The 27,813-nt window shown below is 32.3% G+C and overlaps 4 protein-coding genes across 7 annotated transcripts; 2 read left to right on the forward strand and 2 right to left on the reverse strand.

Annotated features, from left to right (window-relative positions):
• The first annotated feature begins 3,976 nt into the window (after positions 1 to 3,976).
• Positions 3,977 to 16,528, forward strand: LOC123680025 (RNA-binding protein cabeza). Of its 4 annotated transcripts, XM_045617659.1 has the most exons (9): positions 3,977 to 4,137; positions 4,300 to 4,479; positions 5,884 to 6,018; positions 6,147 to 6,189; positions 8,961 to 8,989; positions 9,750 to 9,862; positions 10,233 to 10,551; positions 13,911 to 14,286; positions 16,266 to 16,528. In XM_045617659.1, exons 1-9 carry the CDS (start codon positions 4,128 to 4,130, stop codon positions 16,330 to 16,332), a joined length of 1,272 nt encoding a protein of 423 aa, XP_045473615.1. In that variant the 5' UTR covers positions 3,977 to 4,127; the 3' UTR covers positions 16,333 to 16,528. The 4 variants fall into 4 exon arrangements, with proteins under 4 accessions (XP_045473615.1, XP_045473616.1, XP_045473617.1 ...); XM_045617660.1 differs by lacking the exon at positions 8,961 to 8,989; XM_045617661.1 differs by lacking the exon at positions 4,300 to 4,479 and having other exon boundaries at positions 3,983 to 4,137.
• Positions 16,529 to 20,833: 4,305 nt separating this feature from the next.
• LOC123679978 (mitotic checkpoint protein BUB3-like) lies at positions 20,834 to 22,243 on the reverse strand. The gene has a single exon (XM_045617588.1). It carries the CDS (start codon positions 22,062 to 22,064, stop codon positions 21,066 to 21,068), a length of 999 nt encoding a protein of 332 aa, XP_045473544.1. The 5' UTR covers positions 22,065 to 22,243; the 3' UTR covers positions 20,834 to 21,065.
• Positions 22,244 to 22,398: 155 nt separating this feature from the next.
• Positions 22,399 to 25,840, forward strand: LOC123679977 (RUS family member 1). The gene is made up of 8 exons (XM_045617587.1): positions 22,399 to 22,671; positions 22,727 to 23,045; positions 23,096 to 23,240; positions 23,315 to 23,478; positions 23,529 to 23,725; positions 24,663 to 24,916; positions 25,470 to 25,650; positions 25,704 to 25,840. The coding sequence occupies exons 1-8, from the start codon at positions 22,608 to 22,610 to the stop codon at positions 25,781 to 25,783; spliced, it is 1,404 nt and encodes a 467-aa protein (XP_045473543.1). The 5' UTR covers positions 22,399 to 22,607; the 3' UTR covers positions 25,784 to 25,840.
• LOC123679980 (RWD domain-containing protein 4) lies at positions 25,790 to 27,777 on the reverse strand. The gene is made up of 4 exons (XM_045617590.1): positions 27,537 to 27,777; positions 27,320 to 27,429; positions 27,069 to 27,264; positions 25,790 to 26,029 (listed from the first exon to the last, which is right to left on the reverse strand). Exons 1-4 carry the CDS (start codon positions 27,639 to 27,641, stop codon positions 25,862 to 25,864), a joined length of 579 nt encoding a protein of 192 aa, XP_045473546.1. The 5' UTR covers positions 27,642 to 27,777; the 3' UTR covers positions 25,790 to 25,861.
• Between the last annotated feature and the right edge of the window lie 36 nt (positions 27,778 to 27,813).

A 27,813-nucleotide genomic window follows, 5' to 3' on the forward strand; every position in this document is an offset into this window, starting at 1 on the left:
AAAGTTGGACAACCCTTGAATATTCAGAACATTCAGGCTTCCTTCAAGTGTCTTGGGAATTGGGATGATTTACTATACCTATCTTCTAAATACAGTATCAAGGACCAAGGTATCAGGGGCGTATTTTTCAGGTCAAAATAAGACTTTTTTCCTAAGCAAACGCTTCGTTACCGAACTGCAGAGCGTTAAAGTAAAAAGATTTTTTTAGTTTTTTCTTTATAGCCCTTTCAGTTTTTGAGATATTAAGATTTGAATTTGAAATATAGGTTCGTTAGGTTTCTTATTTTTCTGAAGAAACTTGTAAGTTAGATCACATATCAAATACGTAGAGTTTATTGTTTTCATTGTGATAATAGGTTCCTACCTTTTGTTGAAAATTTTAATTGAATGTAGCAAAACACAAAAATTGATTTTACCTTTTTCTCGATAACGATCGTGGATGCGTAAAAATTATAAAGAACCAAAAAATTTATGAACAAAATATCGAATTCATTTCATATGTTAGAATACAAAAATTGCTCAAGGCGAAAAAGGGCTTGACGCAAGGTCTATAGATTTAGACCTTGCGTAGACGTAACTTTCAACCAATCAGCGTCAACCATTCTTGACGTCACTCGGTTTACACATTCAAACGCGTACAGGCTTCAGCCTCTGCGATTTATGTTTATGTCACAATAAACTATTATTATTATTATTATAAATAAATAACATTTGATTGCAATGAAATCGGGGGTTTTCGCGGATTTTCTTATTAGTTTTATCGCGTATATCGTTCGTAGTCTATCCTAAATAGTGTTTAATATCTTCAATAATAAAATAGCTATAGACCTCTTAGAACAATAATAATAATAATATCCATAGACAAATATTCTCTATTATAATATCTATATTCTAAGATAGACCTTGACAGACACCGGATGACGCGTTACCCCACTCTTCAACCAAAGCTACGAGGTAGGGATGGGAATACCGGTTACTCACCAGCCGCGTTACATTCGCGACCGTTCCAGAAAAATACCGCTCCTAAATACCGCGATTTTGTTACTGTGGTTACAGGTAACGAGGTAACAAAACCGTAGGCGATTGCAACTAAGTTGAGTACCAGCGACAGAGGAACGAAGGAAACGAGACCGTTGGGATACCTAGACTATTTGTCGACAGCCCTGTTGAATGATAATTTATTGTTCATTGAGTTTCTACGTTATTCTTGAAGAACGTTTGCAAGCATAACAAAATCATAAAACCATAAAAATCACTCACGAAGCGTTTCTTCTAGCGTTTGGTAGCAAGCGTCGAAAAGATTCCAGTCGGGCAGTCAAGTTCATACTCTGATTTACACTCGTACGGCCGTGTCCCGAGCTGTCTGACTGGAATCTCTTCGACGCTTGCTACCAAACGCTAGAAGAAATGCTTCGTGAGTGGCGGGCATTAGAATCTTCGAAGGGCACCTCATTAAATACAGATGGTGTAAACTCCAATGGAAATATACCATCCTCGGGTAATCTAGGTATTACGTGAAAGAAGTTATATCTATGTGTATTGCTGAAGACATGGTATTCAGCGTGAAACCTTAATGAGGTATCCATATTCACCAAACCTCGTTCAAATATCCCAAACCGTTTCGATGTTATTATTCGAAGTCCGGTGCCGGTACGCCGTAACTATCGTTACTTTGGAACCGGTTACATTACGTTTGTGGAACGCGCGACTACGTTACTCAAAAATACCGTTCCAAAATCGCGGTATTGAAATACCGCCCCATCCCCCTACTACGAGCCTCGTAGTACGAGGCAACCTGTGTAATCTACAGACCTTGGGCTTGACACCTGAAAAAATAGAGAGTTATTGCAACGCACAAATAAGCGATCTTTTATTACAGGATCTCTTATTTTGACATGTACTCATGCGCATTGAGTCAGATATTAAGGATTGTTTAAATCTAAATACAGGCCTCCCTTACTTTATTTAAATACAGGCGAGCAACTTTTATTTAAGGATCTTTTATTTTGACAGATATCTGTTTATGCCAAACATTTACCTTCGTTATTCAGCAAGAACTAACCTATAAATATTTGTAGCTGTTTACGTAAACAAAGTAATGAAGTGAACTTTTTGAGAAATTTGCATTTTATTTCTTGATTTTGGGCATCTGTGGAAATTTCATTCGAGAAAAAAAATGTGCTCTCAATAAAGAATTTTTCAAGAACTTATACGATTCTCAACGAAACATATTTAATTTGAACCTACATACTAAAAGAATTAAAAATAATACTGATAAATCCTGAATTTTATTAGAAATAAGAATTTTCCTATATGTGTAATGTAGTATTGTTAAAGCATAGTATAAGGAATTCCTTATACTATGGTTAAAGAATGCTACTGCATACTGAATATTATTTTTTTTATATTGAATATAAATAATTCATTCTGTAATATGGACACACCAATGGGATTGTTTTGAAAGAAAAATAATAAACTTGTTACCTAAGTACTTTTTTATATATTGAATCAACATAGCATAAAAAAAGCAAATCACAATGCAAAACCAAATTAATTATCAGTAATGTTATTATAAAATTATACGTTACGTACACTTTTTCAAAATTATTATAGGAAAAAGTACAAAAATACATAACATAATTCTGTTAAACAAAATAATCTTCCAATACTGGTGGTTTCATATAAAAAGAAATACTTGATTGACTTCCATTCAAACTTGATGATACTTCGTCAACAAATTTCTCTAATAGTTCCATCGATAAAACCCCAGTAGTTTGGTACAGCTCCTCCCATATTACGAATTGGTAGACTAAAAACGAATTAAGGTAATATAATATATAATAATTTAAGTTTAATTCAGCTAATAGCTTACCTGTACATATAGCTGATAACTATTTCTATAAAGCCAATTACGTGCATTCAAATTATCTTAGAAGTGTCCATGATTTTCCACAATGAAGATTTCAGTTATAAAAATAAACTTCGATAATGATTGCGATACTTGTAGTAAAAATTTTCCAAGTCAACTAGTCGATTTGTTTGAATTGGTTTTGATATATTTTCTACACCAACTGTATCTATTATGAAAAATCAATTCCTCAATAATGGTCCCAGCTAAAATTGCTAACGCTATTTGTTCTTTCATTTTCGATTTTGAACTTTTACCAAATGAATTATTTTATTTATCAGAATACAAAATAAAGGTGACAAAATATAAATATGTCAAATTTAAAGATCTGTCACTTTACTGACTTTCGTTAAAAGCACCTTGCAATAGTTCACTTTTAACGTCCACGATAGAGGATCCTTTATTACAGGATCCTTTAATAAAAGATCGCTTATTTGTGCGTTGCAATAACTCTCTAATATCTCACTGTAGCTTGTTACAATCACTCGGCATAATGGATGATGTAAACATAGACAGAGAACTAGTTTATCTATGGATGTAAACCCTGAAATGTAACCTATATTTCAAATAAGACCGGGGAGCGATGCTTGAAATAGTGAAATTAGAAGCAATTCTAATTTCACTATTTCATTTCTTATTAATATTTCTTATGAATAACTCGAAAAACTCGCGTCAAATCACAACAAGGCTTGCGATTGATGAGATGACTAGCGTGGCACATCATCCAATCTAAGCGCAATACATGCTTTCGAATTCGAATCTTCCAGTTGTTCAAAATGTAAACTAAACACCCGAGGCATCATGCCATTCAACATTTTTTGCTGGACTGTTTTTCGCTAGTCTAGTAAGTTATGTAATGGATTTGAAAAATTTCATGAAGTTTATGAATAAAAAATAAAAATTTTACATATATACCCATGAACGTTATATTTGAAATCTTGGTATTAAAACGTTATTTTTGATATAACTCATAACTCGTAACGAAAAAAAATCTTCTCATAACGTCACAACAATTTTTTTCAAAAATAAATTATTTTATTCTGTGGTTTGTGGTATAATTTTCAGTACGCATGATTGTTACGTCCGGGTACGGCCATCTTGGCATATTCATTTTCATTCTTATGTCGTGTTGATTAGTGAATACGTACATAAGTTAAGGTTGTGGCATTAAATAGTTACATTGATTTAGATTTTTTAGTAAATTTTAAGATACACCAATATGGGAGACCGTAAGTTCTATGTTTGCTGTATATATGTGTTGTAGATATTCTTTAATTTTAAATTCAATAATGTAAAGCATCCGGGAGATTCCGATATCTGGAGTTTTAGTTTCAGAAATGGACTTTTCAATATTGTAATTGCGTTTAAAGTAATTATAAGTTTTGTTGTAGGTGGTGGAATGTATGCAGATTACTCTCAACCACCGCCAACAACAGCATATTCCAATAATTACGGCTCCCCTGCCGGTGGCGCCAATATTGGGTCTGGGGGATATGGGGCTCAAAGTGCCACTCAGGGGGGTGGAGGACAATGGGGTTCAGCATCCCGCCAAAATTACGGCTCTAACCAGGGTAAATTGTTCTAAAATAATTTCAGAATTCCATCCGACAACAATCTCAATTTTGAAGGCACAGCGTGGTCAAATATGGCGTCTTGGCGTTGGTTTTCGGCTTTTTTAAATTTACTAATTATTGACCAACTTTAAATAATGAAGAGCTTCTTTAGCTGAAACTACTCTCGGATACTCAATCATATTGAGTATTCGAAAGATTAAATCTTCTGGATGCGTTGGTGAATTTTCAAATATTTTTCGAATTTGAAATTAATTGAATTTTTTCGTCTAGCGTCATATTTGTTTGCCGATTGTAATTTAATTTTTTTCATTTCATTTTTCTCTGATTTTTTCACTTTGTAAATTAGATTATATTCGATTTAATTAAGGAGGTTCAGTATCACTGCGACCTGAAGGTCTATTGTGCCCTCCATCAGAGCTTTTCCCTACTTTGTACATTACACAATATCATAAAGTTTACATTCTTATGTCTCAAAAAAAAGGTAGGCCTTATTTGTCCTACCCTTACTTTGAACTTAATGTTCATCGGTGAACAATTCTTTATTGATATGAAATAATTAATGACTAGTCAACATTAACAATCATTCATAGAAAATTTAATAAAATTAAAATGAACTATTGGTTTCATTTGAAAATGCATAATTAATTGCTTTCTTAAACCAAAGGATCTATTGAGTTGAAATTAGTTATATCAGTTGGAAATGACCAACTCTATAGCGTGGCGTCCCTTGCTTTCTTCAGTGAGATTCTCGACTTGAAATTTTTTATTAAAAGACCTTTGGATTCGATTAAGGAAAAATTTTTGAGCCCCCCTCAAATGTCAGCATTTTGTGTTTTGATAAAATGCTAATTGAAAAACTGTTAAGAGCTTTCCTTGAAAAGATCTATTACAACGTAATTCGTAATTAGTTACACCACATTAATCCTAGGTTGAGAATATGATTCATAAATTTTAAGAAAAAAATGAAGGAATAACATTTCGAAAAATTCATATTTGCAGGAATTGAATACAATATTTCTCTTTGAATATTCAACTCCATTGGTTTCGCAAATTTTTCAATAGCCTCTTCAATACATGAGCGTACAATGTCCCCCCACCAATAAGCTTTCATAGCCCAGTGATAATGTTCATTTTGCACCTGGCGGCTTCTGATTTTCTTCTGAAAAGGTTGAATAATACTTATTCATTTTATTAGCCCCTTTTATTGAAAACACATTTGATTTGAAATATTCTTCGAGATATGAGGATGTAACAAACCATTTTGTGATATTTGTAGTTTTTTTTTTTAATACAAAGATGATGAATTTTAAGGTTGAACTTGTTTTTTTTTTTCCTTATTCATCTTCAATATTTTGTTATTTCCTTGTGAAAGTATTTACTAAATTCATGTTTTATTTACAGGTTCTGGTTACAATCAAGGGGGTGGTAGTTATGGTTCTTCCGGAGGTTATGGCGGAGGAGGAGGAGGTGGAGGTTACAACTCCAATGGTGGGGGTGGTGGATCCGGCTATGGCGGAGGTGGTGGTTACGGAGGAGGTAAAATACTTTTTTACATTTATGAATTTGCATTTTTCGAAAGAACATAATTCGTTTGTTTGTAATTTAAATAATTGGCATGGAGTCCCAAGTTAATTTCGATCTCATTTTATGATTTTCCTTTTCAGGTGGCCGTGATAGAGGGGGTGGAAGAGACCGCGATTCTTATGGGTAAGTTCCCACTTTTGCATAATTACCGTACATAGTAAAATCAAGTAATGTTTTGATACGTATATCAAACTGCTTTTTGCAACAAAAAAATATCTATATTGTTATCTGAGAAAGTGTTACAATTTCGTCTGTCGACTTTCAAATCTCAAAATTATTGGTGCGCATAGTGTTATTTTACAGTTGCACGTTATCCCCAGTTTTATAGAAAATATGCTAGTTTACATCAAAATCTCCCTTTCATTGTAAACATTTATTCAATTTCGAAGAAACTGAACTGCAATAGAAAAATTAAGTGTTCTGAATTCCGAAACAGTAGACAGTGTGACTTCGTTTTGACTGTAATATTTGAATGTATAATAACACTAATTGAATGTTGCAGGGTAGAAGATATATATTTCAACTAATCATTTATTGATAGGAAAATAATGTACAAGTATATTTTGTTCATATTAATGTAATTTATATCAAAAAACAAATTGTAAAACTACTCGGAGCAGGTTTATAATAGGGTTATACTACTTCTGAAATGCTCTGGTTTGTTTGGGTTTTTTTTTCAACAATCAATACTGACTAAAAAGGCGAATTGAATCCTGAATAAACGCTACCATCTATAGCTCCATAGTACAATGTACTGTACAATTATAAGAATGAAACAGGTGTAAGGTTTTCCAACAGTTTTTCTTGACTCAAAAGATTATGGAAAAACAAACTATTGGTGTATCATTGCATCGACCAAGAATATCTGCACTGTCGTCAATAGTGACCCTGAAGAAATTTTTTATTTGAAGTCTGGATTTTTCCTGCAACTCTTTTTGGTCTGATTTAAATTGAACAAAGCCTACATGTTGCTTCAAGCTGATCAAGAAAATCTGTTCAGTAGTTTCTGAGATTCCATATACATATATGCAGGCACTATTCCTAAAACCATACCATTTTCATTGTGGTTAATGGTATAATAATGCATAATGGACACTGAAATGTTTGCGACCTATGGTGGTATACGGAAACTTGTTTAAAAAATTTTTCTTTTATCAAATAATCATAAACTCTAAGTATACTTAACATCACTTAAAATCTGTTGAATATATCACTCAATTGTATCCTACTGATATGATGAAAATTAACTGGTAAATTATTATTTGGTCAGACACTTGAATATCGAGGGCCATTTGCATTTAGGGTGCCAATAATCAGAAATAAATTCTTAATTGGCATTATTTTTCCCTCTAAATCAATGAGAGTAGGGACCTGTGTATTGCTTATATTTAAAAAAAAAAACTAATTTACAAAGTTATATCGAATATCTACATTTTGATTTTAAGTAGAAAAATATCAAATTCATTGTATAGTAGAAAACAACTTTGAACTTTTCACCTTCATCCAGTAGGACCTCTTTAATGTTTTGGTCGTGTTCAAAGATAGAACATACGAAAAAACTGATTTTTTTTAAGATCAACTCTAGTAAGTTGACTGTAATTTGAGTAAGTTGAGTGAAAATTCAGTGTAAAATTTTTTATTACTGTTTGACACAGAAATTAGCTTATGTTGTCAATTCACTTCAAATCAATTTTTTTGTGTTAAAAATTAATAACATATCTTATTATTTATTATATTGTGTAAATTCAGTATCAGATAGTATGTGTTGCAAGTCCCCAAGAATAGTGTGAAGAAATGATATTCACTTGATGAAAATTCTATAGAATTTATAAATTGAACAAAAAACTGGAAGCGTATTCCGCCCTTTGCATTTTTTTGAAACCAAAGTTAATTGATTCTCTTAGCTACATATTTCAATTTCTTCATCGTTGATGACTCAAAATTGGAAATTATTGAAAAAAACAATAAGACAATAAAATTGAAAACAATACAACGTTCTTATCCCAAATTTTTGAATATTTTATTGAGATGAGATGGAAAATAATAGTGTTTTTTAAGTGGATCAAAACTTGGTACAGTAAATTGCAGAGTTGAAAATTTTTAGTTCGTGATTTCAACAACCAGACTGCTTTTACAGTTCATTGCATTGAAAGAAATTGTTATTAAGAAAATATGTATTTTCGCAAAATGTGACTTGCGTATGTTGCCTATTACATTCAAATTTCTGTGACAAAACTTCATCTATAATTTGCACTCAATTTTTATCAAACACAAAATATTTCAAAAAAATTTTTCAACAACTTTTGATAGCAAAATTAAAAACACATACGATGATACTGAATACATTCTTTCACTATATATATTGTTCTAACCTTATATTTTGGAGTTACAATTTTTAAAAATTTCGGATTTAGTTTCAAGTAACCACGAATGTAAACAGTTAATTTTTAATCTTTTCAAAATTTTTTGCGTCCTTAAAGTAATAATAAAACCAATGATGATCTTCTCATTAGTGAATTTTTGTTTGAATTTCTTCAAGTCATGAATTTTGGTGGTATTGATGACAATTAGATCTGTATGCTAGAATCGACCGTTCATTTGTCTTTATTATTGTTAAGTGTTCAAGGGTCAAATATATTGGCTCCCATAGAAGTATGCTATGAAAGCATCAAAGGTGAATAAGACGATTTAAGGTTGAAGGTTTTTTTTGTGTATGTAATAAATTATGTAAATACATCAGTTTTGAAAAGTACAGGTTTTAAGGCTTGGTTAAGCTTGACCCACATGAAGAAAAGGAGTTACGCGCCAATAGTGGTTGACTCCAGAGTATTTGGTTTATTGATTTTTTGACTCCCTGTGTATGAACAACTACTGATGAAATACTTCTGTTTTAGAGGCGGCAACAGGGGTGGTTTTAACAAAGGTAACAGCACATTGTCTTAAATGACAGATGCATTTTTGTACACTATATAATTGACCTATTTCATTGCCACATGAAGTAAATACATTTTATACTAAGGTTACTCTGATACACTTGAAGCAGAGTCATGTAAAATTCAAGCAAATAACATTTATTTTCTTTATGTGGTTCAATGATTGAATTCTGGTTCTCTCGGCGTTTCAATTTCACAACTTGAGTATTATCTAAAAACTCCTTAAAATTCTTAGATGTTCTTTCATTATTCCGAGTTGAAGAGTTTTTTATATCGGTATCAAGATATAGTAAATAAGAGTTCTCTTTTGAAACACCCTTGCATATGAAAACTTCATCAACTATATTGGTGAGATGTGAAACCAAAGAGACTTAATTACAGGAAAAAAATAAGAGAAATATGTATTGGAAAATAATGGTTTTTGGTATAATATATTGGCGTTTGCTTTCCAACTGAGCATGTATAGAGGTTATGCTTCTCTACATTGGTCTTAAGCAGGGAAATAGGTTACAAAAGTAGTATATATTTATGGAAAGTATCTATTGAAAACACGGAGTATAGTACCAGCACTAATGGGTATACTTGTTCTTCTAAGAATGACGAATTAGTTGAAATTTGTGATTTTAAAGTGGTTGCGTTCAAAAATTATCAATTTTCAAAGACTCCTCTTATTTATTTCAGTATGTGTTTTTAGTTAACAATTTCACTAATTTTGTGGCACCTTTCTAATTTCGATTTATGACATTTCAGATAGTGGATCTAACCTGGTAATTCAAGTGGATACTGTTTTTGTGTCTGGAATGAATCCAGAATGTACTGAGGATGATATTGCTGAACACTTCGGGGCTATTGGTATTATCAAGGTAGATACAAATTGATTTATTTTAGTTACAATCATTTGCAAAATGCACCTTGTGTTTATTACAAAAATTTTGAACACAGTTTTTTAATTTTGCTAAATCGATTGGAGAATCTGTTTCTCAATTTATCCAGTTGATATTTTGAGTTATTATCTCTCCTACAATACAATTAATATGAAAATTCATCTGGAAATGAAATATTTAAAGAAATTTAAGATTGGAGAAATAAGAATCGACATTAGATAGTCTACAATTTTACAAGCTGCAATAATTGATATATTGTGGGCATATTTACAAATTCTATTGGAAATATCGGTATAACTACTGGCATTCCATTGAAATATTTTTACGAGAAATCCCTAAATTTTTCCAGATCGATAAGAGAACCCAAAGAAAGAAGATTTGGCTGTATAAAGATAAAAACACCGGAATGTCCAAAGGAGAAGCTACCGTCACATATGATGATGCTAATGCCGCACAATCTGCTATCAATTGGTTTGATGGCAAAGACTTCCAAGGAAATACCATCAAAGTGCAATTGGCCACGAAGAAGGACAACTGGAGTGGTGGCCGAGGCGGCGGAGGAGGTGGTAGAGGAGGTCCTGGAGGTGGAGGATCTAGAGGAGGTCCAGGAGGCGGTCGTGGCGGTGGCGGCGGAGGTTTTGGTGGACCTCGAGGCAGTCGTGACGGAGGTAATTACTTTTCTCTATTTCAGTATCGTAATGAGGTCATTACAGTTCTAAAAACAGTGCTGTAATGAACTCATTACAGCATCGTTTTCAGTTTTATTTTTCGTTTTGTGGTTGTCTCTACTGCCTTTCAATCCTATCATAATTTCAACAAACGTCAATAATTGTTGATATAATGTATAATTTGGATATAGTGAAATGATTTGCAGCATTGTTCTCAATTTCTCTTAATTCTGGTGGTGTTAAATCGATTTCGTCAGACATAATTCCTGAATTTAATGAGTCATTTCAAATTATTTGAATTCGATACGTACGATTCAAATTCAATTTTCGTAACAGTCACACCAACTGCCGTCAACAATGGTATGATAGAAAAGGTTTTAATTAAACATAAGTTCTATGCAATTTTAGATCAAAATTTTTTATTTTCTTCATGAACACTCCTACTTTCTGAAGCTTTTGTAATTTATTGCCACACTTATTGGAACGGAACCTTTTTTTTTTTAATGTAGTGCTCTGGTGTTGTCATGTTTCCTGGAATTGTTGTTTTGATTGGTTTGTCCTATGCACTAGTTTTGTTTTCTCAATTCAAATGAAGCCAATCACATCAAATAGTTTTAAATCAACAAATCTAACAAAATCTACAAAAACATTTTTTTTAAATACTTATTTCGTATTTAGACTAGGTCAAGTGAAATTTGTCTCATTTCCAAAGCTTTTATCTAGCTCTAAAGTTTCTACTGAAATCTGGTTTGAAGAGATTTCAAATTGATACAGAAAGTAATATAAAGGAACGGAATTTTCCAGAGCATCAAAGATCTCTGTATAGAGTAGATATCTAATGCGAGGAACAGAGATCAAATCCTATTAGCTGAATAAAGAGTGAATGATTCAGTCATTGGATCAATTCCCTTTCCAACATCACTATGTCTAGCTGTGCAGTCCTGAATGTCAATTTGTTGAAAGATTTTAGTGCTGGACGCATTCATTCTTTTGAGGGTTATATCCTTTCATGGTCATAGTAGCAGTTAAGGGAATACATTTTTTTTTAGAGCTCTTACTTTGCAAAAGACTAAGTGCAATTGAAACTAGGCTACAAGTATGATACTGACGAGATAAAGATTTGCAGAGTTAGGAGGATGTACACTCCTTCTGTTTCTTATTTGTCCTTCACTGTTTGTGGGAAGGGAATTTTGACCTTTTTTTTTAAATTATAATTGAAACATTTAATAAATAAATAGTTCCTTTTGATTTAGCCCTAATGAGCAGATGTTCAGAAATTCACTATACCACTATTAAGTTTACTTTGTTTTAGAACAAGAATGTTGAACAGAGAGAAAGGGAGAGACAAACCAAATTTATTGATTTATTTATTGATGAATGGCTATCGACCACAGTTTTCCAGCCAGTCATTTACAGTTTTATATTACATTCAATTATAAATTATTAGTAAATATAAAGAACAACTATTATTCTATTGATTTGTGTTTGAAAAATGGTAACTTTGCCTTTGGTGCAGCTGCTTTATTGATGATATTCAAAGAGATTTCAAGTATTGGAAGATTGGGAATGCCGGTAGTTTTGCTTTCTGTGGTGTTGTCCTTTGATAGCCGTGTATCAGTGGATTTATAATATTAATGTTATTCTGGTTACTGATGAACTTTTTGCTAAGTTTTTTGAGTCTTCCCAGTATTGGTTCTACTTCTGTAGTTTCATTTAGTAGTTGGTTAGAAGGGTCGTAGAGTGGATTCAGTGTTGCCTGAAAAAACCTCAAAAACGAATCGAAATGTCATTAAAAACAAATCACAATTTTATAAAAAACGAATCAAACGCACATTATAAACAAATTAAAAGCTCAATAAAAACTAATGAATATTTAGTTATTAAATGAGATGTAGATTTGTATCAACAAATCAAAAGCTCATTAAAAAGGAATCTGAATGTCATTTAGAACAAATCAAAAGTTCATTTAAAACGAACCGAGAGCTCATTGAAAACAAATCAAAAGCTCAATAAAAACTAATTAGAATGTCATTAAGAACAAATCAAAAGCTCATTAAAAATGAATCAAAATGTCATTACAAACAAATCTAAAGCTCAATAAGACGGATTAGAATGTCATTAAGAACACTGAAAAATCCTAATTCTATGTAAAAAAAATCCGAAAATATTCCGCTAGTTCATAGAAGTGTATATTACTCAATTAAACTCAAAAAATTGGATATTTTTCATGAGCTCAAGTTAAAGAAAACATTTGACTGGTTCTTTCTGGTTTACAACGAATGCCCAATAATAATTTAAGAATATTTGCAATGTGTTTTTTTGTCTGGAGCTGCCATATACGTTAATATTTAACGAAATGGTTTGCCTATAGGTTCCTGCAATACATATAGGTGAATTTTGAGTTACAGGGTTTTGAATCTAGAATATCAATAGCAAAGGCGCAATATTCGAAAAAATAATGAAATGTTGGAATTCTTGTCCTATGCAGGAAAAAAAATTACAAGATATAATTCTAACAGTTTATTACAATAAAAACAAAATACTAGTAGGATTGCACTCTTGAAGAGTTGAAATGGAAATGTTTAAAATGAAATATTTTAAAATCCGAAAAAAATCCGCCGATTGCCAACACTATAATAATAATAAAGTTTATTTGCTTTCAATAACTTCCACTGGGTGGATTGTTTCGGTATCTCAGTTTTGTAATTTTTCTAAGGCAAGTTCTTTCGGCAACTTCTATATTTTTCATTGTTGTCTTTGGGTGTTCAAGAATGATGTGTGTCCATACTCCAGTAAGGGCCTGCACATCATCTTGTCTATTTTGGTGTTGATTCCTAGATTTTTATATGTGAGCGATCTGAAATGTCCTGCTTGGGTAATAGCTGTTCTCCTTTGTGTTGTTATGTGTGTATATTGGGCATTGGTTATGTATAAGGAGATCCAATTTCCTCAATATTATTCTGGGGATATTGTCATATCCAGGTTTTATTATGTATGTTCTAAAATTTAGTTGATGATCTAATTTGATACCGAGGTATTTACACATATTTGTGTCTCGATTTCGTAGGGTTTGCTTGAAATCTCCAGCGTCTCATCCATGCTACAGTGGCGTCTGTTGGTTTTTGTAGTTTTTCCATACAGTTGTAGTTTTTCCATACAGTGGTACCATGTGCAATGAGGGTTGTATCGTCTGCAAATTGCAGCATATATGCTTGTTTGTTAATATGGTATTCTGATTCTTGATTGTGATTGTATATATCGTGGCAGTACAAGTTATATAACAATGGAAAGAGCGGAGTACCTTGTTGTGGCATGTTGATCATTTTCATGTAATAATAAAATACCTTTTTTTGCTTCAGACTATGGCTCCGGCGGTGGTGGTGGCGGCGGCGGAGGTGGCCGTGACAGAGAAAGCAGAGATGGCGATTGGAAATGTCCCAATCCGGATTGTAATAACACCAATTTCGCTTGGCGCAACCAGTGCAATCGCTGCAACGAACCCAAACCCGATAGTGCAGGAGGCGGCGGTGGTGGCGGCGGCGGAGATAGACGCAGCGGTGGTGGAAGAGACAGAGACGGCGGCGGTATGAGAGACGGTGGTCGCCGTGGAGGTGGTGGCGGTGGATTCCGCGGAGGAGATAGAGGCGGAAGACCTGGTGGAGGCGGCTTCGGCGGTGGCAGAGGTGGCCGAGGCGGCGGCGGTGGTGGATATGGCGGTGGACGCGGAGGCGGAAGGTAAATATCAATTTTATATGTCTATATAGGGTATGGTCTGTATATCACCGAGAATTTCGGAGCGGTTTACTAGTGGTTTTCAATGTTTCAGGTAACCTGCTTCGTATTTACGGACCGCTTGACACTACGCTCTATTAGTGTGACGTCACACACTGCCATTTTTGGTTCTCCTGTCAGTGTTCAGAATCCAAACAAATAAATTGTCATTCAAATTAGTACGGTGTCATTGAAGGAATTGGCTTATTTTCATAAATAAGAGTATTTGAGGAACGATTTCAGTATTAATTGATAGACAGAAGGAACGAGGTTAATAACAGTTAGTTTGAATCCTGTATCATTCCCCAGATTTTTGTAAAATGTTGTTGAACTTCAAGCTCAAACTTACTGGCATTAATCTCGTGCTTTCTGTTCATCAATTAATAGTAGAATCGTTCCTTAAATAATCCTATTTATCAAAATAAGCCAATTTCTTCAACGACAACGTACTAATTTGAATGACAATTTGTTTGTTTGGATTCCGAACACTGACCTGAGAACCAAAATGGCGGTGTGTGACGTCATCACTAATAGAGCGTCTTGTCATTCGTCAACCAAATTTTGGAGGTTATAAATAGTTGATCTCTTTTAATTTGTAAACAACTAAACGTTCTTAATGGCTCTGAAGGGTATTTGTTTCATAAATAGAATAATAAAGTTTTTGAGTGTTAGATTTCATGAAAAATGTTCATAAACATTAATCTGAAAATTGAAATGACAACTGCCAACCGGAGTGGGCGTGGTTACCGAACCTAACCAGAATAAAAGTACGGTTGCTCTGGCGACAGATAACTCACCGAAGTTTGGGGACGTAGTAACCGGTTTTTGAGTAATTTGACATATACAGACCACCAACTTACTAACCATAGTAACCATGGTGCTATACGGACCATACCCTTAATATCGTTAAATTACAAGAGACTGTTTATAGATTCCACATAACTTTTATTCTGGTTTATAATTTTTTACTTGTTTCGATGTATGTTTAATAATTGAAAGAGTACGAGCTTCTTTCTTCCAGAACATTATTTCGTTGAACCAGTGAAAGTAATGTAAAAAGAGACTTTGGTCCAGTACGACACTTTTTAATTTTTCGTACTTGTACTTGTAGTATCTGCTGCCAATTTCAAGAGAAAAATTTCAAACAATTCTCTAGTAATCCTCTGGAATATCCAAATTATTATAAAGATCCTGTTAGTAAACTGTGATGAATAAATTTATCAGTTTTGGTCTTCCCAATCTTTAGCGAAGATTAATGAAGATATGAAAAGGTGGTATAATCATCACAAAAAAGTAGGACTACAAGAAAAGTCCTCTATCTCGAAAACAAAGAGTTTGTAGGCTCAGGTTTATAGGACTTTATATTAAGATTATCCAAGAATCTCTCATTTTCGTACCTCCTATTCAGGGACGACTTGTATAGTGTGCAATATTTAACTTACTACCAAAGGCAATAATTATATATTCAATTTTTTTTGTTAATTTCCATTTATTCTTGAATATCACTGATTCCATGAACTATCAAAATGATCAATCAAGAAATTCATTATTTTGAGATAGAACTAGCTGCAAATGACGCTGTATAAGCCTGCAAAATTCTGTATTGAATACAAAAAGAAGTGTTGTAACACTTGCATTAGTATAAAAGAGTAAAATACTCCATTACGTCCCTCTTGTCAGTAACAAGTAAATAGAAACAATTACCCCTGCTGTAGTTTCTGAACAAGATCTAATTAAATATTAGTTCAAATCATTGAAATTATTAAATAACTCATTGACATTAAAAACACTTCTTCAATAGATAGGAACTTAGTCAAACTATACCAAATTAAATATACATACCAGAATAAAATTCTTGATGAAAATTAGAATTTTGCAGATTTATTTGCTACCATAAAGATGATCCTTATTCTTCTTTAATAATTGTATTTGTTTTGTTATAGGGATCGTGGAGGTGGTAGTTCAATGGGCGGAGGTGGTAGAGATGGTGGAAGACCACGGCCGTATTAAGTTGATGTATGTAAATTCAACTGGTTAAATATGAAAGCCAGAGAGCATTTAATTTGTAAGTGTACATATATCATATTTTAGTTTTTATAAATTTGACCTGAATACAATATGATCTTTTTGTGGTGTAACCAAAACTTGTGTAGCAAAATTATTCGAATTTGTTCATTTACTTTTGAATAAAAAATTATTTGTGTAATTGTGTTATCTATATTATCCTTCCTCAACAACTTTTATATTCCTTTAATGCCTGACTAGTAGAATTTATCTGAAGATTATAATTGGTAAGTACAGTATAACTTCAGTAGTCCTGGCAGATATCGTTCCGGTACCTGCCCGGATTATTGAGGCGTCCGGATTACTGGAGTGATTTTAATTTATGAAATAAAGCAACTTCTAAATTATCAAAATAAGGTTTATTAATCAAGTTACAAAAAAATATTATTTTCTAATAAAATAAAACAAAACAACAAAACTCCTAAGGACATGTAACACTTTATGTAAATATCTACATGTAATTATAATGTATTCTTATTATGTATGTATGCAAAATTAAATATTTTCTACTTTAAAAAAAAAACATATCAATTTTAGTTTGGACCTTTTTGGATGGATCTATATCAGTTGCCTTATCTTTAAGCCTTTTCAAAAGCAATTAATCTTCAAGGGAAAGATTATTCTCCTCAGTCCACCTGATAGCTAGTAAAAACGTTTCGACAGCATCTGCATGTTTTACCTTCTCCATATTTACATCACTTTCTGATTCAGATTTTTTCGTATTTTCCCCTACGGCATCCTGGATGAGCTCTTTTTCAGTTAAATCAATGACAAACTCGTCGTCTCCCACAGCCCAATTCGTGTTGTTTTTGTTTAAATTATTTTTTCGGTCAATGATCTTTAAGGACTCTGTAATTTGTTTCAAATCTTTCTGACCTATTGGGCGAAGATTCTTTTGTAGTTCTGCCAGTGGAATATTCTCGTCATCTGATTCTGAAATATCGGGCCATAAATTTGCCCAACTTTTTTGAAGTTATGCTCGTCCAAGATTGATCAAGATTGTCCATTACATCTTTTAAATTATACTGCTTCAAACAAGTTAGCACGTCTTTATCATCATGTGAAATGATATGATTGAGAAGGCACTTTTTTTTTGACACTTTTTTGTTCTGGATTAAATTCTGATCCATCGGCTGTAGAACTACTGTACAATTTGGCAGCAGGTACATAATCCTGAAATTTGGATTAGTATTGACTTCTTCCGCAGGGGGTGTGTACTAATTTACAGTGTTTGTTAATTCTAACTAAAAATTTCTTGACCTCCGATATGAATGAAAGATGTTTTGAACTATTCCATAAATAGTGGTCTCGTCATCCAACTTTTGTTTCCAACCGACATGTAACCGTTTTTACATGTATAGACAGGAAAATGCTATTGTTTTGCATAATGAATATTTCCGCGCCCGGATTTCAGAGGCAAAAATTCTAAAATGCCCGAATCACAGCAGTGTCCGGACTAGCGACTGTCCGAACTATCGAAGTTGTACTGTATAACATATATGCCGTCTCTTGAAACACATTAAAAGACCAAGTTGATGGCAATAATAAATGATCGATACTAGCTAAACCCGGCTTCGAATCAGAGACTTCCTGGATAGTGTGCCATTCAAGAATGCTGTTAATTAATAATAATAATCATCTTTATTCTCATAATCAACATATGAACATACATGAGAAGAGAACACGTCACAAATTACAATATTCTAAGAAGTACTGACAAAAAATTCTTGCAAATTGTATGGTTCTTGATTCAACACAAACTCAAAAGCCTTTTTTTTTTACTTTTTCAAATCATTAATTGACCATAAAACCACAGGAAGAGAATTGAAAATTTTCATACACATAAACTTGACACTCTTCTTGCTGAGAGTGAGCCTGAACAGTGGGTACAAGTAAGGCTGGGTGTATCTGGTACAGCTTCTGGAGACATACTGATTGAAGTAATCACTGTTATTTCTTATAAAAAGAAGACATCGATATATGTATAGGACAGACAGTCAGTAATCCACACTCCCTGAATTTTCCCCAACAAATCTCCCTGTATTTCATTTTTAACATTCTTCGGAGAGTAAGTTTCTGAACCACAAAAATCCTATCCAAGTTGGAGCTAGACCCCCAAAAGATAATCCTATATGACATGACTGACTAAAAGTTGGCATAGTAAATAACCTTGAGAACTTCCAGGCTCACATGCATTCTCAGAGAAAACAACAAGAATGACGCTGATGCCAGTCTTCTGCTAAGCTGCTCTGTGTGCTCATACCACTTCAGATTCCTGTCCAAATGGATACCCAGGAACTTTGTAGTTGTCGATATATGTGCATCAGTGGTGCCTTAGAATATTGTTTCAGGGGGAGATTTTAGTTAGATCTGTGCAAAAACAGACATACTCAGTTTCTTTGGCCTTTATTATTCCAATAAAAATAAAACATTGTACAGGGTGGGCAAATAAGCGAGGTAAGCGGCTATATCTCAGGATCCACTCATCGTAGAGAATTGCGGTAAAAAATGTTACCACTAAAGCATACAAAAAAACACACTGGAAATTGTTTTGAAGTTCATACCTCTACCGCTAGAGGGCGTAATAGCTATCGTCGAGTAGAAATATGAATTTTACTCGAAAATGTTTCATATCAAGGTGATGAAAAAATCTCATCACTGTAATCCTTAAAAAATTCTGTATCTTTTCGAATAATCACTTTCGATTTTACGACATCAAATAAAGGTGGGAGAGAGGGAGAAATCTGACTGATTGAATAAATATCTGTAACTTCAGTTTATCTCAACATTTTTGAGAAAATTAGATCTCGTTTGGGAGATAACATCTTGGTAATCAAGGAAAAAATATACACATAATGAAATTGTTTTTCCTTCTTCTGATAGGGGGGCGCTAAGTCAGAAGTTCATAGTTTTGTCCATTTTTCTCCGAAATTTCAAATGGAAAAAATAATTTTGTTTAAAAGACAAGGAGGATTCCTCATTTTTGTTTATTAAAATTACATGGCATCTTCAAACCTACGTTATTGAAAGGGCTCCCGATGGCATAATTATGGCACTGCTAACTTAGTTTTGAACCTGCATCAAAGGATGCTTGTTGAAATTCAAACATTTATCCTCTTCCTCGTAGTCACGGCATATGAGGCTGAATCTTTTACTCTTTGATGTTGGAGTCGATGCTCTACACTGCTTAAAGTCGCATTTATAGTATCTACTTATCTATGTTTATAGCTACCTGATGTGCGCTTAACGTTAAATAATAATAATTATTATTATATATTATTATTATACATGGAGTTACTGCAAAAGGAGAGCCGCCTTGGGCAGGGACCCAATTTGCCTCACTAAAAGATGTCAATTCTGTTGAATACTAAAAATTAATATTAGTTAATCGGGGTTTTCTACCGAGAGATGAAAAAAATTTAAGGCATCTCTTTGCAAAATTTTGATATAATAATATAGGAGAAATATTCATAGACAAAAAACAACTTCAAACCTGTACAAAAAAATTAAACCATTCAAGTATTGGTAAGAAAAAATAAACCTTTGCCCTTTCCCATCATATTACTAGCATTATACATATCCCTATATCTTCATTATTTTGTGTGGGGGAGACATGTTTCTAGTAACTTTTTCAAAACCATCTCAGCCGTTTTTCTTGAAGGAATAAAATAACACTCACTATGCATATACATTAAACTATTGAAAATATTTTAATAGATTGTGGTATGAAATGAAAACACTTTTTATATTTCTTCAAAATGGTAAGATGAAAATGGTGAAATGGAATAGTTTTTACTAGTGCACTGGTTTTTACGAAATTTTGCATTATCTGAGGAAACAACATTCTGATTGGATAATTGAAAATAAAAATTATTCCTGAAACATCAAGAACAGTGCAAAAATTTTAGCATCAATAACTTGTGAAAAAGTACTTATGAGTATCTTTGCAAGTTTTTGATGTTTAATTTGTCTGTATTCCTTCCTGTCTGAATTATATTTTCATTTTGTACTTCGAATTTCCACATATGAGATTTTTGTTGATCTAGCTTGAAATGGCACGGTCCAGTGTAAATGTCAACTAATGTGACTTGAAAGCCGTATTTTTCAGCCTTATAGTCTTATACTATGCTTAAGGACAGGTATAGCAAGAGATAGCTTACAGCTTATATAATGGTATTCTGTGGCTTACAGGTTCGAATAATGCAGGTTTTTGTTATTTTATAAGCCTTTTTCTAATGACTTGAGATATTCTATAAGCTAGCAGTAAGCCATAATATAAAATTTATAGTTTTTATTAATGAGAATGTGACGAATGGAATTTTTGAACGAGTTCTATATGTATATATGTTTTATTGCAGAAATTAATACCAATATATGACACTTTCTGCACGTTCGTAGTATTTTGCCACTATCGCTTTATCTCTAATTTTTTTACAGAAAGACCATATATTCCACATAATTTTATTTTTGTAGATTCTAGGACGATGGAACATAATGAAAAGTTATAAATAACCCATTTGACAATTAATTTACCAATAGCTGTTGGGTATAAAGAAATTTTACATTGATATATGGGTGATTCACAACTAAAAATATATAAGAGATATGCAATTGCAAACAATATCTAACTTAGAAATTTTTTTAATATAAAAAATGCAGTTTAAAATGAACATGAGTAATTAATTGCCAGAACTCGTGAACTTAGGTCTTGCTTCTTGGTCACTGACAGATCGTATATGGATAACATCTTCAGGATAAGGCTTAGGAGGATTATCTTCTTCCAGAAAGTATGAGCAGGCAATGGCGAGAACATCTCCGTTATGACTAAAACTGAGAGAAGTAACTGATGTATGATACTGATGGAATTGGCATAATCGTTTCTTATTGAAACCATCCCATATATTAACGTAACCATCTGAGCCTCCAGTTGCAAATGTGTTATACATAGGATGAAAACTAATGGCATTTACTGGATATATCTTTTCTGTCCCATCTTCTTTGATTCTGTGGCACTTAAAAGCATATTTTTTCTTTTGAATTTCTGGGTTTGTATCTAAATATTCTACAGCAACACGACCCTCTATACTACTCAATACAAATCCTTGTTTATTTGGGAAACATCTGATCGACCTAGTTTGGTATTTCAAATTAGATTCTCTTTTTTGAAGGGTGTAAGACATATTGCGAATATCCCAAACAAGAATTTTTCTTCCAGCTGTGCCAACTACTAATTTTTCTCCACATACACTCATAGTAAATACTTTATCTCCTTGGTTGTAACTGCCACTACACATTGGAGTTCTGGGATCCCACAACTTAACATGGTGGTCCCAACTACCACTAAGCACAACATTGACATCAGAACAATAATCAACACATTTTATAGCATTATTATGTGAACCAATAATGCTTTCAGCTGTTGTATTGAAATCAAAGGATTTCAAAGTGTTATCTAATCCTCCACTGTATGCATGTACTGCGTCAGTAAAACAACAGTCTAAGACAGGGGAGTCATGTGAATATTTTTGTCTTAAACTATTAGCCGTTACATCATAAAGCCTGACATAATTATCCCATGAGCTTACTAAAAGAAATTGACTGGTGTTGGGACCAAATTTCACTGCTGAAATTGCACCTTCAGGAGGGGATGCTAGTTTATATTCTGTCTGAGATTTCATTTCAGAGACTATTATTAAATAAAAATCCAATCCTTAATAGTAAATAATATATAACTTGTTGTATAACAAAGAGTCAGCCAGTCAGGGTATAAGCAAAAATTAAAGGTTGTATCTCAGAAGTCAGAAAGTCGGATTATACTTTAATATTTTGGTTAATTCCAAAAGATATTTTTATCTGTCAGTCCATAGAGTACTCTTTCCTTCCAAAGTAAACAGTGGACAGAAAACCCAAACAGAATTCATGCCAAAAGAAGTTTTTCCGACTCACAAATACTTAAGTTTTTGAGTAATTTCAAATAGGGCTCTAGTCTTACTTACAAACAACAAAGGTTCAGTAATCTGGAAGGCGTTGGAATAAAAAATATTGCTTACAGCAAAAGAAGGAATCAATCAAATTGAAGATTAAAAACTCTCTGCGCCTAGGGTGAAGGTCATAGATTTTGCTAACCTAATAAATTTCTCTTGGAAAATAAAATAAAACCAAGGATTTGAATTTACAAATACAATGTTTAGGAATATTTCATTGTATTTCATATTTTAAAGATGAAATCAGAATTATTACTTGTTGAAACATGTGGTACCAAAGAAACCGAATATAGAAAAAAGGGTAAACAATTCTTATTAGAAATTACAATTCAATTCAATTGTATGGAGCATTTTAGATCCTTTGAGAATTGAACGAGTAGTACCTAAACCTAGCTTTGGCTGGAATATTGGGTCGTTTTTTCTCAATTTTTTCAAAGAGATTCTACTTCCTCACGGCTACCCTGATAGTGTCAGTAATGACTATTTTGAATATCAAGTATGGGATACTTTGCAAGCATTTTGCAGTACTATTACTGGAAGCTTCACTACTCGAGCTATTCTTAAAGGAGTTGGGGTAGGTGATGCAAAGGCATCAGCACTGTCAGCCACAATAACTTGGATAATGAAGGATGGTTCTGGTATGATAGGGAGAATATTCTTTGCTTGGTGGAAAGGGTCTGATTTTTTTATTTTTTATTCTTGTCTCTGATTAAAAAATATTGCAGAAGTATGTTAGATTGTGATTGCAAGAAGTGGAGATTATTTGCTGATATTTTAAACAATTTTGCTATGGCAATTGAATTGGGGATTCCTTATTATTCTCACAAAAGTATGGAGATATTATGCTTGACTTCTATAATGAAGTCTATAGTGAGTAATTTCAGAATAATCCACCTATTAGCATGTAAACAAAAATTGTTTTATTGTAAAATTTTCTATTGAAGGTGGGTATAGCAGGAGGTGCAACAAGGGCATCCATCACATACCATCAAGCAAAACAGGGCAACATGGCTGAAATTTCAGCAAAGGATGGAACTCAAGAAACAGTAGTAAATCTTATTGCAAGCTTAACAAGTTTATATTTATTGAGCAAAATATTAAATCCAATGTGAGTCTTTTTATTATCATTTTTCACATATCTAATTTTTCATATTTTAGGTATGAAGTGCTATTCATATTTTTCTTGATGATACTTCATTTATACTTTAATTACAAAGCCGTAACTTGTTTGACATTTGATACACTGAATGATTCTCGAATGACTTTAGTGTTAAAAGAATACTGTATGAATAATAGCTTGAATCTTGCGTTTATTAATGGTAAGGAATCTGTTATTCTTGGTCTAGGCGAGAATGGTACGTATAGATATCTTCTACAAAATAGATCCTTTTCTATAATTGTTGTCTTTTCTGACATATCAATAGTACCAACACTTCACTCAATAAGTCCTAGGCCTAAACGGTAAAAACACATTTTTTGACAAGAATTTGACTTTATTTGTCAACATAATTATGCATAACATGCACTCCAACACTCCTCTAACTTTTCAATACCTTATCTTTGCTTTTGAAATAGACTTTAACCTTGACAATAACTCCTTCATTAAAGCCAAATTTTTTCCTGTTGCTCCTTTCAACTGTTGTTCTCGATGGAGCAGAGTCAGAAAAACACATTGCTTTGCCTGCACAGTATTGTCATCGAAAAACAATATTTCATCAATATACAAAAGTCATTTTTTTCTTAGAACAAATGTAGCGTCACATACTTTTCAAGATCTCGATCCAGACAAAACTGGCACTATCAGTGCCATCTGTATTCAAAACCCGGGACTTATTGAGTAATGTAATATATTCATACATATATGGGAAACTATCCATGGACCATATCAAGGACTGTCAAATAAATTCATATAACATATTAGTAATAATAATTTATTTCAAACCTCAAGTCAGTTGATACCTGTCTTATCTGTTATACTTTATGTTATTCATGTTATTTAACCTATTGACTAATATTCCTCAAGTTAATCTTTTCTAGTTGATTTTCCATATCTTGATACAGTATGTACCTTGATAAATGCAATTTTCATTTTAAATTATCGTTTTATTTGCTTTGGCAATAATAGTTATGGAATTTTGGTGTGTTGGCTATCAACATTAGAAAATCACAATAATCCTATTTCCAAAAAAAGAAAAAATGTTCTATTATAATCGGTTCTTGGTTAGGGCTCCATGGAAGAAGTATAAAATCTCTTATAAAAATTTTTCACTTGCATAAAATTAGTTCATTCAGTTTCAGACATTTGTAGCTTCAAGATAAAACTTGGTAATTCTTTGAGTAGAATTGTTGAGTTGTACAATTATGAAGAAATGCAACAAATGCTACAAGTATATGAAAACAAACCTTATTTAATCATTCCTGATGTTGAGAAAAGGCATATTTATATCGCATTAGAAAAAAGATGTGATCCACTTGAAGTTCTTCACAGTTACGTTCATGGAGTAATGATAGCTATGGCTACCAGCTTTTATAATGACATTCCACTAGTAGGTCTATCTTATTTATATCTTAACATCCCACCAACTATGGATAGAGTTGTATATAAAAACTCATTATATAATAGGATGCAATGCTATATCATTCCACACTGATTCTAAAATTGATGAAATTAGTATTAATTGTTTATTATTTTGGCTTGAAATATTGAATAGTACACCTTTAAAATCCCAAATATTTCCAGTCTAGATTTGAATTAGTATAATTCAATGTTCATTCAAAAAAATTTGTTGTGGTAAATTACTTGAAGAAACTGCAACTTGCCGGCCTGGTGCTAATGATGAATAAAATGAAATTTCGATTTATTTTCAATAATGAAAAACATCAAATATCATAAAAAAGTGGTAATTTTGATACGAACTAAGTTTATATTATGGATGGTATAGTATTGAAATATCAAATAAAAAATCCACCTGTTCGTCATCCCTAGCTTTTCTTAGAAAGAGAATGTATTATTGAATGCGGAATTCACTTAAAATCTATCAGAGCAATCTTATGAGGTAGTGTACCGATTTATTTCAATTAAATGTTTTGAATTTGTAGAAAGTTCATGTGATAAGAAAGAGAAATCAAACAAATTTAGTAGCTCGAATTGCAACTTTCATGAAATCAATGAGAAGGAATACCGAGTACCAAAATAATATGTCAGCGGAAGAATTGAAATTGTTCAACGAATTTGTTGAACCTGAAATAGCTATGTTTTTTGTAACACTAGATGTATATAGTGAGTATTTGAATTATTTTATCTGCATAGTAAATAATGTTAATGATTTTCAGAATGGAATAAAAATTGTCATTCCTTGAGTATGCAACATTGGAAGACAAATAGAAAATTTTATTCAGAAAAAAATGAATGAAATATGTCATATCTTGAAAATTGTATTATTTTAATAAATATTCAATTTTTTACAAAATAATTTATTCATCTAAAAAAATTATGACGCTGGAGGTTTGTCATCTTTAGAGCCAGTTTGGGATAAATGTTTCACAATATCCACCCAATTCCAACCTCTAGGTTTTTCACCTTTATTATCAAGCCTATTCCATTGTCTTCGTTTCTGTGCTTTAGTTAATTGTTCCTTTTTTGGGGCTTTCTTAGAATCCTGAAAAGTTTTCGCCAATAAAATATTGAAGTATATAAAGAAAAATTCAAAGTTGAAACACAATTTGAAATGAGATGTTTTTAAGCAGTATTTAATACAAAGTTGGATTTGAATAGGACCAATATCTATATTTTGTATATTGAACCATAGAAATGAATTACAGTCCTATACATTTATTCCTACAAATAAATTCCAGATATTTCTTATTGGATTCACAATTTTAGCATATTTTCTCCAAAGGTTGGCAGACGAAAGTACATAAGTCAAAAATTAACGAAATTTTTGGGCAGTCATTTCCTGAACATATCACTATTATCATTTTAGAGTCGATGATTAATCTCAAATCCAATTCTGTCCAGTTGTATGTAAACATGATAACTTTTGAACAGAAATACACCTGAAAAATTTTTGGGGTAGGCTTGAATATTACGATTTAATTCGTTAATAAACGGAATCCGATGAGAGGTTCTGTGAACATGACTGTTCAAAATACTGTTTTCTTGATTCCAAAATTGTCATTCGTTCGAAATGAAATATTACATTCAGATGTGAAAAAGCAAATTCACGATTCATGTTGATCCTGACAAAAAAAATTTAAGGAGAAATTTTGAAAAGAAATTTCTAATATTTCAGTGACGCCAGATGAGTTGAAATTTTGCATGTTTCTCAAATAATCTCTGTTTGTAATAAAATAGCAATTTCAACTTCGTATAATATTTCTTGCTGATAAACTTGTCAGAATAAAATATTCAAAGAAAAAAATTTAAATAAGAATTGACTTTTGTGGTGCGTTTTTTATTTATGGAAAAGTTTTTATTCTGTATTTAAATGCTAAAGCACACTCAACCATTATAAACTTTGGTACAATCTTAATTTATGGGCTAACTAGAGAACATAATTTTATAGATACCTAGGAAAGTTAGTATTATTACAGTTTTGACTTATGTGCTTTAATCTTTCTGCCCTTGAATAATAATTATAATACGTTAATGTATTCCAAGATATCTAATAATCATAAATAAAGATTGTAATATCATACCTGAGCAATTTCAACATCATCAGAAATAGTAAGTCTTTCAATTGAAGAAGGATCGATTTTATCAGGCTGCACAACAATTAACTCTTCAAATTTTTCTTTCACAGCTTCAAATAGAGAATATGTCATTGACATGCCCAGAAATTGTGTGCCCTGTTCAATCACCAATTCTCTTATTTTTTCTTTTACACAAGGAACTCTGTATGAAATAGATATATAAAAATTATGAACAGAATGTCAAATAGAATACTCACACGTGTTTGTTATAAAATGTGTCTAAATTTATTTTAGGTAGTTCTTCGGGGTAGTTCTCAGTCCATTCTATCTCAAGTAAAAATGATTTTATACTTTCATTTTCGCCATACTGAAAATAAATTGCCTTTCAATTCATATTCCTCGTTGCTCAAATAGCATCAAAAGTAGTCTGAAAATCTAAATAACTGAGATGCTGCTACATAATAATTAGTTTACCTTGTAATGAAAAATTTTTGGCGAGACTTCTTTGAATTGTGTATCACCGTCGTAAATGGATTGAAGTACTTCCCTCTCTTCATCTTGGAGTTCTGAATTTGACATTTCAACAAGTTAAATCCAGTTATAAAATCAGAATAAAAAGTGCATTTTGAACAAAGTAGAAAGAATTATTAGAAATTGAAAATCAAAATTTTCACAGAAAGCGAAAAATTAACCTTTATTTTCACTAACTTAGAAGAAATTATTTCTACTCACCTTTTGAACTACGAGCGGT

This window comes from Harmonia axyridis, chromosome 5 (genome assembly GCF_914767665.1).
Source record: "Harmonia axyridis chromosome 5, icHarAxyr1.1, whole genome shotgun sequence".
Lineage (NCBI taxonomy): Eukaryota > Metazoa > Arthropoda > Insecta > Coleoptera > Coccinellidae > Harmonia > Harmonia axyridis.

Excerpts from the sequence above, each read along its gene's own strand:
- LOC123679980 (XM_045617590.1), bottom strand. The coding sequence starts at position 27,641 with ATGTCAAATTCAGAACTCCAAGATGAAGAGAGGGAAGTACTTCAATCC. Across the intron at positions 27,430-27,536 it reads CAAAAATTTTTCATTACAAG|TATGGCGAAAATGAAAGTAT; the intron begins GTAAACTAATTA and ends ATTTATTTTCAG. Across the intron at positions 26,030-27,068 it reads ATGATGTTGAAATTGCTCAG|GATTCTAAGAAAGCCCCAAA; the intron begins GTATGATATTAC and ends AAAACTTTTCAG.
- LOC123679978 (XM_045617588.1), bottom strand. The coding sequence starts at position 22,064 with ATGAAATCTCAGACAGAATATAAACTAGCATCCCCTCCTGAAGGTGCA.
- LOC123679977 (XM_045617587.1), top strand. The coding sequence starts at position 22,608 with ATGAAATCAGAATTATTACTTGTTGAAACATGTGGTACCAAAGAAACC. Across the intron at positions 24,917-25,469 it reads TTTATAATGACATTCCACTA|AAAGTTCATGTGATAAGAAA; the intron begins GTAGGTCTATCT and ends TTGAATTTGTAG. Across the intron at positions 25,651-25,703 it reads TGTAACACTAGATGTATATA|AATGGAATAAAAATTGTCAT; the intron begins GTGAGTATTTGA and ends AATGATTTTCAG.
- LOC123680025 (XM_045617659.1), top strand. Across the intron at positions 6,019-6,146 it reads AGGTGGTGGTTACGGAGGAG|GTGGCCGTGATAGAGGGGGT; the intron begins GTAAAATACTTT and ends TTTCCTTTTCAG. Across the intron at positions 8,990-9,749 it reads CAGGGGTGGTTTTAACAAAG|ATAGTGGATCTAACCTGGTA; the intron begins GTAACAGCACAT and ends ATGACATTTCAG.